At 44.3% G+C, this 12,948-nt stretch overlaps 1 protein-coding gene across 3 annotated transcripts; it reads right to left on the bottom strand.

The window, feature by feature from the left end:
• Positions 1–362: 362 nt before the first annotated feature.
• PSTK (phosphoseryl-tRNA kinase) lies at positions 363–9,655 on the bottom strand. 3 transcript variants are annotated; one of them, XM_047824327.1, is made up of 6 exons: positions 8,767–9,655; positions 6,494–6,785; positions 6,062–6,260; positions 4,422–4,497; positions 3,833–3,926; positions 363–631 (listed from the first exon to the last, which is right to left on the bottom strand). In XM_047824327.1, the coding sequence occupies exons 1-6, from the start codon at positions 9,070–9,072 to the stop codon at positions 435–437; spliced, it is 1,164 nt and encodes a 387-aa protein (XP_047680283.1). In that variant the 5' UTR covers positions 9,073–9,655; the 3' UTR covers positions 363–434. The 3 variants fall into 3 exon arrangements, with proteins under 3 accessions (XP_047680283.1, XP_047680284.1, XP_047680285.1); XM_047824328.1 differs by having other exon boundaries at positions 8,857–9,646; XM_047824329.1 differs by having other exon boundaries at positions 8,650–8,850.
• Positions 9,656–12,948: the final 3,293 nt, after the last annotated feature.

Below are 12,948 nucleotides of genomic sequence, written 5' to 3'. Positions count from 1 at the left end.
AACTGTTAATTAAAAAAAAGGCGGGGGGGGGGGGGTTATGGCTACGTTGGTTTGAATTTGTAGAATGCCTTACCCATGAGAAGATCTGTCACATGAGTTAAAAACAAAAACAGCTCCATGTATCCACGTCTTGTCTTCTTCCTTCTCTGCCTTATTGACGAAGACTCCTGTCCCCACCAGCCCTACCCTAAGGGTTCTGGCACGTAAATGAGGAAGCCTGCTGCCGATACTCAATTGTCCACGTCACATCTGACAAGCCACCAACTGAAGTAGTTTATGTTATGACAAATGGATCTTTAGAATGGACTTTTTTTTTTTTTTTTAAACAAGTCTGGCAATTCACACCACTGGCCTAGAAAATATCCAGTAATGCAAAATGGTTTTATTTTGCAAACTCAACCAAAATCGGATATTTGATTGTAAGTTCAAAAGTTTTAATGCTTTGAAAAATATTTCTGGACAATATTATCTTTCTCATGATGAAAAAAAGCAATAGCGTCTGATACATTGGTGGTTTCTGGAAAGCACAGGTACTTTTTGTTTCCTTGTCTTAGGTCTTCCAAAAACTCTGCTTTGAGCTTGTTGAGTTCTTCTGCTAGAAGCTTCAAGTTGAAAGGAAGCACTCGTTCCTCTAAAATGAAAAGACATTCTCAAATTATTTGTGTAAACTAAATCAGGCCAGGCTGTCTAACAACATAGGAAATTAATTTGAATACTTCTGACAAACTGATCAGATTTTATTAATCACAGTTGAGTTGGTGTACTATGTAGACAAAAGGTCACACTGACGTGATAACAAATCTTTTAAATAACTTGGTATGAGATGCATGAGCAGAAAAGATAAGCCTGAAGGGGATTTTTTTGTTGTTGACAAGATGGTTGGTTTAGAATGTTCTTGAGCTAACAGGTAGTAAGGCAAAAAAAGCAGGAATAGGAAATGACAGTGTGGTTGAAACTGTTGTAAATAGTCTCTAGAGCAGATGTCCAACATAGAACTTCCTACAATGATGGAAATGTCCTGGATCTGCCCTCTTCAATACAGCAGCCACTGGCCACGTGGGTAATGTGACTGAGGAACTAGATTTTTATATTAAACAGCTTTATTGAAATAAATTTGCATACTATATACCCTTTATTAATTTAGACTCCAACTCAGGGGGCACCTGGGTGGCTCAGTCGGTTGAGTGTCTGACTCCTGGTCTCAGCTCAGGTCATGATCTCGAGGTTCAGGAGATAGAGTCCCACGTTGGGTTCTGTGCCTCTAGATTTCTCCCTTCTGGATCTCTCACATGACTGAACTCAAGCAACATGTGGACTTCTGTGATGGCTTCTTTCACTTAGTCTAACATTTTCAAGGCTCATCCTGGCTCCGATGAATAATGCTGACGCAAACATTTGTGTTCACATTTTTATATGAACATACGTTTTCACTTCTCTCTCCTGGCAGTGCAATTGCTGGGTCCCGTGGTGACTACACTTACTCGCTGCAGGAAGTGCTCGGTGGTTTGCCAAAGCAGCTGCACTGCTTCCCATTCCCACCTGCAGCGGACGAGGGTTCGGATTTCCCCACGTGCTCACCGCCTCTTGGACTTTCTGATTCTGGCTGGCCTAGTGAGTGGGTGCAGTGGCCGCTCGTGGTTTTGGTTTGCGTCTCCCTGTCTCCCTGATGACTAATCATGTCAAGTGTGTCTTCTTGTGGTTGTGGGCCACTTGTGTATCTTCCCTGGGGAAATGTCTATTCAGATCCTTTGCCCGTTTTTAAAACCGGGTTATCTTTATTATTGAGTGGTAAGAGTCCTTTATCTGTTTTGGATGCAAGTCCCTTATGAGATAGATGATTTGCGAGGATTTTCTCCTGATCTGTGGGTTGTCTTTTCATTTTCTTGGTGGTAGGAGAAATGAATTTCTAATTTCATTTAAGCATAGATCTAGATGCTACGACCACCTCCCTCACCAAAAAAAAAAAAAGTTTTTTTTTAATGGGTGGGAAATAAGAGTGATTTGAGTGTAATCCTATCTCCTCCCCTTCTCTTCATTTTATACAGAAGACAAGGCAGGCAAATGATTGAGCCCCAGCTCCTGCAACTATTTGCAACTATTTTTGTTTTTATTCTAATTATGCTGCTGTTTCTGTTCCAGGCCCGTGTTTTTCAAACTCTGGATTATAACCTACAAGTGAGATGCAGGTTGCAAATTGTGTTTATCTAAAATGGAATCAAAAAGATCATAGAGAGCTCACCAAACGTGAGGGTTCTGTGAAACTTGTTGCTATGCACGTGTGTGTTCGTGTACTGAGCTACAGTCTCGGGTACAAGATAAAATCTGCTTCTGGATCGTGGTTAAAAAAAAAAAGTATGAAACACACCATATGGTTAGTGTATTGTTTCTTTTTCCAAGAAACTGTTGTAAAAGTGTTAATAATAGATGTTGTTGTAAAGGTGTTAATAATAGATGCTGATGATGCAGGGAGCGTAACAGAAAACATAAACTAGAGTCAGACTTGACTCTGAACCCAGGTTGTCCACGTATCTAGTAGCTGTTCAGCCTTGGGTAAGTTACTTGATCCTCTCAGAACCTTCATTTCCCCATTTATAAAATAACACCTACCTCATGAGGCTGTCAAGACTGGAAACAGTATGTATAAGGCACTTAGCATGTAAAAGCTAAAGAAACGGTAGGCTATTAGTTTTTAAGTCAGATTTTAAATATAGTGTAGAGTTCAATATTTAAAAGCGAAAGGAGTAATTTTTTTTTAATATTCATTTATTTTGAGACACAGAGAACGAGAGAGGGGAAGGACAGAGAGAGAGGGAAAGAGAATCCCAAGCAGGCTTTGCACCGTCATCACAGAGCCTGACACGTGTCTTGATCCCATGAATCATGAGATCATGACCCGAGCCAAAATCAAGAGTTGGACGCTTAACCAACCGAGCCACCCAGGCACCCCTAAAGGAGTTCTTTTATAAAACGACCACACATGCCATCTAAGTTCAGACTGACAATCCACTGAGCTTGCTGACTGGACATGTGGCCCCTGACCACCTCTCCCCATTCCTTATTTCACCTGATTCAGTGGCCTCTTTTCTGCTCCAAGACCTACCAAATAACTTCACCTCGGGGTTTCTGCACCTGTGTCCACTGCGTGGAATGATCTATCTCCAGATATCTGCATGCTGACTCTTTCCGTTATTCATATCTCTGCTTAAATATCACCTCTGAGAAGCCTTCCTGATTACCCTTTAAAAGAAGCTCTCCTGGGTGCCTGGGTGGCTCAGTCGGTTGAGCATCCGACTTCAGCTCAGGTCATGATCTCGCGGTTTGTGAGTTCGAGCCCCGCGTTGGGCTCTGTGCTGACAGCTCAGAGCCTGGAGCCTGCTTCGGATTCTGTGTCTCCCTCTCTCTCCCCCTCCCCAGCTCATGCTCTGTCTCTCTCTGTCTCAAAAATAAAAACAAAACAAAAAAACATTAAAAAACAGTTTTTAAAAAAAGCTCTCCCATCACCCTCCACTGCCTTACCCTACTTTATTTTTCTTCAGGGCACCAGCAGAGACTCATGTATTTATCTGTCTGTCTCCTCAAAGTAATGTTCTGCTCCCTGCTGACACCCCAGTATCTAGAATAAAGCCTAGTACAGAGTAGCCACTCAATAAAAATGTATTGGATGGATAAATACCCTGTTCTGGGGGTAGAATTTTTAGTTTTCTATAATCCAGTTGCATGGTGAAACTAAAAACGATGTCAACGTTGTGACGGAAAGCTAACCAACTACCCAAGGGAACAAGAACAGCAGGAGAGTTGTATCAACTAAACCCCACACGACTGCTCAACATACCTTTTGCTTCCTTCATCGTCTGAGAGACAGTCCTTCGGAGCATCTGATCGGCTTGATGAAGAAGGTTGGTTGAACAAATGATTCTGTCTGCTTCCTATGCAACACAGACATCGTTACTGGAAGTTAGGTAGTTTTATAAAAGAGGTGGCTAAACTGTGATGTGTTTCTGATGAGACTACAAGGAAAGTTACGGTGGCTTTTCTGTTCCAGCTGTCCCTCCCGAGACCCCATCTAGATGACGGGGGCTGACAATCTGTCCAATAATGGGCTCTCCATCTACAGCGTTTGTCACTATGTGCGGTGCAAGTGCTCCTGTCCTTGTCCGTCTCAAGCTACCAACAGCAACATATGTTAACAGGCCCTAATATTTCGGAAAACGTGACAGTCGGCTTTGACCAGCTGCTGCACGTGGCCACCAGGATGCCACTGCAGCCAGTTGTCATGAGTAGAGTGCTGCTGAGATGCCAAGGCGGTGACAAAGGCATTTTTCACATTTTACTCATATTCTTTTTTACATTCAGCTCAGAAAGACCTTCCTTCAAACAGTTGTACCTTGCCATTTATACCACATCTGTACTGGAAGATTTACCTTTTGTTCCACATTGTCCTCAATATATTTTACTGGATTTTCCAAAGCAGTAAGCAATAAATCGATCAACTTCAGGCTAGAAGAGAAGGTGAGATAAAATGAATCCTTCTATCAAACATCTTTTTAAAAAAGAACCTGTGTTTATGAATACTGAATTGAATTCTAGAGGAATAAACATGCTATAATCCAAAGGATCCTAAGCCAAAGGGGTAAAAAATGAAAAGATTTGGAAGCTACCTTCTACTTACAAAATCCAAATGGAGAAGCTGAAAACAAATTATAAGGCAAAAGAATCCCTCCCCCTATTTAAAAAATATTAATTTTCTAAGACTCATTTCAATAAGCTTTGAAAAGAAATTCTCTCTTTTCCCTCATTAAGTGCTACTATAACTCTACTTTATTTCCTCAAGAAGGGACTTCTTTCTGGCTTCTTATTTACTGGATGGGGATTAGCAAAGTTCCTCGCTGGTCAAGGGGCCATGGAGGGTTCAGGTAGAATCCATTCATTTACTACTATGTATGTGAAACTATGTGCTGTAAGTTGGGGGTACAGCAAGATCCCTACACTTTCTAAGTCCAGCAGTGGTTACATCATCTCCATTAGGAGACAGATAATTGAATCAGGAAAAATGTATAATTTCAGACAGTGACAAGTGGATAAGTGAAAACAAAGTGAGTTTTAAAAATTAGCCATTTAAAAACTGCTGGTCCCCTGTGGACAACAGTTAGGCAGGACCTAAGAAAATGAGGGCAAAATAGCTCTAGAACTGTGCTGTCTGAGAAAATAGCCACTAGCCACATGAGGCTATTTAAGTTTACAGTAATTAAAATAAAATTTAAAATTCAGGCCGCCAGATGCACCGGCTGTATTTCAAGTGCTCAAGAGTCACATGTGGCCAGCAGCTACTACACTGGACAGTACAAATGTAGTACATTTCCATCATCTGCGAAAATTCCATTAGAAATGTGCGGCTGTAGAACTCTCAAGACATATATCACAAACGAAAGCATGAGCACTGCAGCCCACAGGCATCACATATACGCGGTGGTGTAACTGCAAGGGGGTCTGAGGCAAAATTAGGACTCCAGACCACTTCCACTCTCTTGCTTTCTGTGAGAAAATTACTGGGCAACCTATTTAGACTGTGCTACTGTGGCAAGAGTTTCAAAGATGTGTCCAACTCTGCATTGCCTGCTCTGATCTCTGGGAGAACAGTCTTTTTTTTTTTTTTTTTAAGTTTATTTATGTATCTTGAGAGAGAGAGAGACAGAGAGAGAGAATCTCAAGCAGGCTCTGCACTGTCAGCACAGAGCCCGATGTTGGTGCTGGAACTCCCAAGCTGTGAGATCCTGAAACCAAGGGTCAGATGCTTAACCGACTGAGCCACCCAGGCGCCCCTGGGAGAACATAGTCTTAACAAGAGCACATGTGCGCCAGCAAACTTGGGTTCACATCTGAGCTACCACGAGCTCGGGGACTCTGGGCAAACTAACTTTCTCACTCAGTTGCCTCTTCTCTAGAGAGGAGAGAGAGCAATCTCCATGCTTGTGTAAAGGTTAACCGAGTGGACCTGGGTAAAGCCAAGGGCACAGTGCTCCCTCAGGGAGGCACCAGCTAAGGTCAGCTTTGCGTAGGATACCTGGCTTCAGAAGAACATTCTGAACTCTCAATTGTGAGGCTGTTGTGTTCCCAAGCATTTTTCTCGGGGTTGGGCTTTTCCAGCTTTCTTCCCATCAGGTGGATGGTCTCGGCAGGCAGCGCCTGGGGTCTTTGGCCATTCCTCTGTAAACAGGTCTCCAGAGAACAATCTAAAAAAAGCTGGCAAAAGCCTAATGAATCTGAAAGCAATGTGAAACCATGAAATCAGTGGTGCACTATTTTTTCCAAAATGCAAAATAAACAAATCAGGCAAATTATCCCAGCTGTGGCAGGAAAATACTGAACATCTAGCTTTGAAAATTAAGTAAATCTATACTAACTTCCTGATCCAATTCAATTCTCACTAAAAGCAGTCGTGATTTTGATATGCAAACAAGTGTCTGTGTGTGAGAAAAAGAAATGTTTTAATTACATTTCCGAGCCAGTTGGTAGACTTCGTATCTCATACTTTGATAATAAAAGTTGTCATCTAAAATCAAAACCAAAGGTCTAGAAACAGCAGTCTTCGTTAAGAGATAGCAAGACCGGGCCTCCGGGGCAGCAGAAGATATCAGATCTTGATCCTTTAAGCAGGTTATAAAATCCTCCCACATGGCTTCAGTCCTGTTGGGTGGGGTAGACATCTGACACCCGTTAATGACAGCCAACAAGAAGTGTTCTAGGTACTTCAACAGTTCCTGTCGAAGCAACTTCCATTGGGATGGCTACAAAAGAGGGAAAAATCACAATTTATATTGGGCTTTGGTCAACAGGGTGCTCCCGCTTATCGCCTTCCACCCCACGTGAACATCTCAGCTCACAGAGCCAAACCATGTGGAATTCTCTGAGCACAACTTGTTTCATCTTGCCTCCTATGTCTTCCGATATCCTGTTTCCTCTGCCCCGAAACTCCTACTCCCTGAGGATAATCCTCTGAAGTCTCCACAGACACATCCACGCAGGAGGCAGCTCAGATCCTCCCTTGCCTACATGACATCCTGCTTTGCACAGACGGGGTCTCCACCCTAACGGGGCTTACACTATTTAGGCATTTGTTTGCACATCTCTAACTCTCTGCTCAATCGATAGTCCATGGTCTAACTGGCCTCCAGCAGACGGTCAGGCACGTAAGAGGTGCTCCAGTACAGAAAATGACTGAATGAGTAAATAAATGGAAGAATGAAAAGCTGTTACCATCCAAGAGAAATGAGCCAAAATCAATATCCTGACAAAATAAAATTGGCTTAGACAAAGCAACGCCGGTTTGCCCTTGAGATGAGAAAAGTTGTGGACAGAAAAGATCTGCTGAAAGGCGCCTGGGTCAGGGTGAAAAGCCTTGAGGCTCACAACAGAGTTGGAATGGGATGGGGAAAGCTAGACTGAAGGGAAGAGAATAAGTAACTTGAGAACATAGGTAATCTTGTGCCATTCAAGGACTGTGGAGAGCAGGTCCAGTCTGGAGAGAAAACATAGGAACAGGAGATAAGGGTCCCTCTCCTGCCTGTCCATGCCTTCCCACATCACTGACATTACAGCACATACAACAAATACATCAGCTAAACCTACGGAGAAGGAAAACACGATCACTTCCTAAAAGGTGAGATTTCCTACTCATGTGAGTCCCACAGTCTCCGTCTACAGGGAGGAGTGGAAAAACTGTAACAATAAAAGTAAGGAAATGGCCCAGTAAATACAACCATACATCTCACCAACTTTCAGCTTTCACTCAAGTGGCGAAAATACTATCATCCAACTAAATCTAGTGCTACCAGGGACTTGATACTGTAGTCATCTCACAATTAGAACAAGAACGGGACAGAATACATACAGTTGCCAGCCACCGAACGTACTATAATTTTACATACATAGAGAGTGGAATCACATCATATTCGTATTTTATTTAGATGCCTCCACATACACACAGGTACTGAACGACAAATCTATCTCAATTTTTCAGAATCTGTCGAAGAGTATTTAGTCTAGGGGGAGAACGAGATGGGAGATATGAATCCACTCTTCCCCAGAGGTCGCACTTTTCTTGTGCTTCTCCAAGGGGATGCATCTCGCTGCACAGAGTGTGATTTGAAGGCTTCAAGAGAATCTGTAAGTACCTCTATGTAAGTAGGTGCCTAAACACAAGCCCGTTACTTCATCTGGCGGTCACCTGAGAAACAGCCGTCTTTTTCTAATGCTGGCAGAGGCAGATTTACCCGAAAATGAGTGAAGAGAGAGCTTCAGACACCAGCCCCTTCATTTGTACAGCTTTCTATTGTCATGGGAGGGAACCTAGTTATTTTGTTATTCATAATTTTGTATCCTTTATCTTAAAAAAAAAAAAAAAGTCCCCAACTGTGTAAACTTGAAGACCCACAAGGATTCACCGGTGGCTGGACGTTAAACTGGCTTTGGTTTTTAAGAGATTCTGTGCCTCTCCTAAGTACGATCTTCCTAAAGGACTTTTCAAAAGCATACTTGTCTATGGGGATGGGGATGGGGATGGGGATGGGGGGGGGGGAACGCTACCATCCTGCACGCCGACAAAACCTAACGCCGTCTTAAGACTCACTGTATGCAATACACAATCCGTACAGGCCCCAAATATAAATCTCTGCGACGAATCCTTCTAAGACGGAGTCGACACATTCTACGTTAAACCAACGCCACTTCTCTCGAACTCCAGTCTCCCCCTCTCCGTCAGGGCCGCACCTCCCACACAAGGGGCAGTCCAGCATTTAGGTGGAGCCCCTCTATGTCCTTCTGCGACCACAGGCTAGGCCCCGCCCCCTCCGTACTGACCAACGGCCGCGCGCTCGCCTCCTCGAGGAACGCGTCCGGCATGACGTCATCATAGGCGACCACGCCGACGGCCCAGCCCCGCTCCTGCCGTAACCGGGGGCTTAGGGCCCGCGCGAAGGTCGATTTTCCTGCCGCGGGCAGGCCGCAGAGGAGGCAGAGGCCTAGCTTCCGCGGCCCCTCGCCATGCACTCCTCTGGCGTCCTCGGCGGTCTTCATGCTGTCGCGGGAGACGGGAGGCGGCTGGGGACGTCGTCTCCGGAACCGGCCGCCCAGCGCGCACGCGCAGTCTCCCACAGCCCTGCCGCGCCGCGCCGCCTGGGGCCGGGAGGGGGCACCCGGCGGGTCTTCCAATCCTGGCCCCGTGCGCGGCCCGCCTGTTTGCGAGGGCCCCCGTTTGTGAGGCGAGTCCTCTGGGCTCGGCAGGCCGCGGTGATGCGTTTCCTAACCTCCGGCCACTTCCCAAAGGGTCAGAGAGGTGGCCTCAGTGTTCAGTTAGATTTGTCCTCCCCGCTGGAAACTTGCAAGCCACTAGGAAGTGCTCCTCGGTCTTGCCACGACCAAGGACCGGGCCCTGGAAGATCCCGGAAGAAGCTTTGGGCGTCTTTCTCTAGCGGTCTTTGAAAGGTCAAGTGCTGGAGGTCAGCATAGCAGGCGAAGCTGACAGTCCCACGGCCGCGCTCCACTGCCCCTCGTAAATGTGACAGGTGGCAGGGAAAAATAAATAGTTACTGTGCCCTGAGTTACAGCAAGTGTGAGGAAGTGGAGGCCGGATAGAACATCCCTAGACCTCAGTTCCAATGCTTTCATGCAGAGGACAGTAGGTATTTTAGTGTTCAAATACTAAGCTGTGGAGAGGTATAAGACAAACTCCTTGTGTGCAGATGTAGTGTAGAGAAGTTGAATTCGGATTCTAACTTACACCTTATTTTAAAGGGGATTACTTCTCAGTCGTAAAGTGGTATGTTCAAAATGTGAACAAGTGAGGTTAGAATCCACATACAGGGGCAAAATACAATCGGTAACCCAATGTTAAATCTGGTATAAATTGACACGGCACGTGTATGTACATTTTCTTTTTTCTGTTGAAGCTGAGCCACGAGTTAAACATACTCTTAATTTCATGACATTCTGCCATTGGTCCAGTGCAAGAATGAGGAAGGAATATTATGACATTGGGGCAGCAAGCTCAAGGTCCCCAACCAAAAGGCAGTATGGCAGTGGTTGCTGAGTTGCAGACTGCCCTGAACTCAAATATATGGTGTCAGCAATGAAGATACAGAACTTTGAGCTGAAATTTAGACGTTCTATTCAGCCTAAGCAGGTAGCTGCTTGGAACTTAAAAAGTCTTGCTTAGTGACATTGGGTGTCTCTGCCCTTTAGTGCCCTCCCTTGAACCTCCTTTCCCCTTCCCTCCCATGTCAGTTGATTTAAGGATGAAGCTAAGGGGCGCCTGGGTGGCTCAGTCCTTTATGCGTCTGACTTCAGCTCAGATCATGATCTGACAGCTTGTGAGTTCAAGCCCTGCATCAGGGTCTGTGCTGACAGCCCAACTGACTGAGCCATCCAGACGCCCCTGCTTCTGATTCTGTGTCTCCCTCTTTCTCTTCCCTTTCCGCACTCACATGCTCTCAAAAGTAAAAACATTAAAAACAAAACAAAAAACATAAAAAAAAAAAAAGGATAAAGCTGAGTATGCTAAGAACTTAGGGGAGGGAAAGGACCCAAACTTTCATTGCTCTGTTGGATTCTAGTATCCATAATCAGACTGATCTATTTTTGGTGTCATTGCAGTAATCACAGTGACCAAAAAGCAAGCCCATCCTCGAGAGACATTTGTGGCCCTTTTGACTCATATACAAACACATAATCTGAAGGGGCACAGGTCACTCTTGCTTAGGGTTTGTTCAAATTGACTTAAATCGCTCTTAAGTTGATTGCCACACGGGCATTGTCACTAAGTGCACCCCAATTATCATCCTTCTGTCCGTTCTGATCCTCTCAGAAGCAAGGGGGTGTGGGTCAGTAACCCTTCCTGCTGGAGCAGTCACTCTGCTCTGAACTTGTAGTGAGGCTGCTTGACAGACCTAACCTTGCTAGTTCTGTTCTCTCAGTTCTGCCCCTCAGAGCCACAGGCACTCCCCGACTCTTGCCTGGCCAAGGTCTCCTGACTACCACGTGGGGGGGTGCCCAGCTCCGGATTCCGGTTTTTGCCTCGGCTAAGTCTTCCATGTTGGAGGCTGTTCATTCTTCTCACGAGCGCTTCCAGTTTGCTTTGCTTCAGTTGCCCGTTGCAAACATGTCAATTTGTCCTGAAGGGGAAGCTGTATTCGGCTGAGAGCAAGTGAACACAAAACAGTGTGTGACAGCTCTGGGGTTAAGTTTCCTGATTGTGAGTGAAGGGCTCAAAAGGACACTTCCAAAATCAGAGATTCCACCTTTTTTTTTTTTTTTTACATTTTTATTTATTTTTGAGACAGAGACAGAGCATGAATGGGGGAGGGTCAGAGAGAGAGGGAGACACAGAATCTGAAACGGGCTCCAGGCTCTGAGCTGTCAGCACAGAGCCCGATGCGGGGCTTGAGCTCACGGACTGCGAGATCATGACCTGGGCCGAAGTCGGACGCGCAACTGACTGAGCCACCCAGACGCCCCGAGATTCCACCTTCTGACATCCCCAGTATCTTCAGAAGCAGGTTTTCTCCTCCGGTCACTAACGCTGTTTTCTGCCAACTCAGCACTCAAGTTCTTCAGCTGCTAACAAACTGCTAACAATCTAGCTTGCCAAAGCCCAGATTTCCTCAGTCACAGCAATAGTAATATAAAACCTCACTCCTCACCTCTTTTGCTCATTTTTCTTTACTAATTCCCAGAGCTAAGCCTTCTGGATCCCTACAGATTTTTTACAATCTTTACCTTAACCCAAACATGGCATTGTTTACAACCTCTCCAATTTCTCACTCCTCATTGCTGAGAAGATTAAGACAAGCGAGTCCGTAGCCTGGTAGACATTTAGTAAGTGCTTGTCCCGTTAGCTGCCATCTCCCCATGGGCCTGTGAAAACGAACTTCCCTTTCTTTGCTCTCCAGTGAGGTATTTGTTCATACCCGTTTCAAAAACTCCTGTAAATTTCAGGCTGGCATAAAACTTTGTAAGCTTACTGGCTCCTCTCCAACACTATCAATATCGTTTTCAGTTGAATCATCTTCAAGTCACCAATCTTATCTCTTCATTGAGCTTTTAAAAATCCTAACAAAGGTATCTCAAAATGTGAGCCAGATACTGAAATGTTACCAGATCTTGACGTAATTTTACAATATGTAGTGTTTTTCTGATTTCTCAAAGACTGCTCTGCCCCTGGTAGTGTGAGAGAGTCAATCATTCTACCGTGCTGACAGTGGGTACTCCGTGCCAGAAAAATCATTAATCTCAACCCTAAGAACCAGCAAAGTGTCTGAGGAAAGATCACAGGTACGAGAAGCAGTTCTGCTAAGATAATGGAGGATCTGGATGTTGTCAACCTCTAGTTCATAGGAGCAGTGATGCTACACATTTCAATTTCCTGGTTTCTTAAACTTTCTAAACAACTCTTTTGGAAGAAAACAATTCCTAGAGATTTCTAATGGGCTTTCTTACTGTTTCCTTCCTACCATTGTTCTATGCTTAAAATAGTTACAAAGATGTTTAAAACAAACTCAACAGTCTAGTGAGCCATGTATTTTAACACTGAAAGTTATTCACTCAATGTTCACTTGGTACTTGTGTATCAGATACTGTGTTAAATATTAGATATCTGCACATAAATAAAGACCTCCCCTGCTGTTAAAAAAAAAAAAAGAATATTTGAGGAAAGTGAGAAAAGTAAAATGTCCACAGCATGTAGAGATAAATATAACTACCAATTAAGAAAATGTACCTTGGCTGTTCATATGTATTGTATACAAAAACACAGCTATCAAAGGTAAAAATCCTACAAGGATTTTATAGTTTCCCTTTTTCCTGAAGTCCAATATTATAACTTATCCCTGTGGGGGGGGGACATTAATAAACATACTTCAAAATTCTGTAATTATGCATAAATATGGGTAATTTTTT

Source organism: Prionailurus viverrinus, chromosome D2 (genome assembly GCF_022837055.1).
Source record: "Prionailurus viverrinus isolate Anna chromosome D2, UM_Priviv_1.0, whole genome shotgun sequence".
Classification (NCBI taxonomy): domain Eukaryota; kingdom Metazoa; phylum Chordata; class Mammalia; order Carnivora; family Felidae; genus Prionailurus; species Prionailurus viverrinus.
Note: the sequence above shows the minus strand (reverse complement) of the source record. Positions and strands in the feature narration are given on the sequence as shown.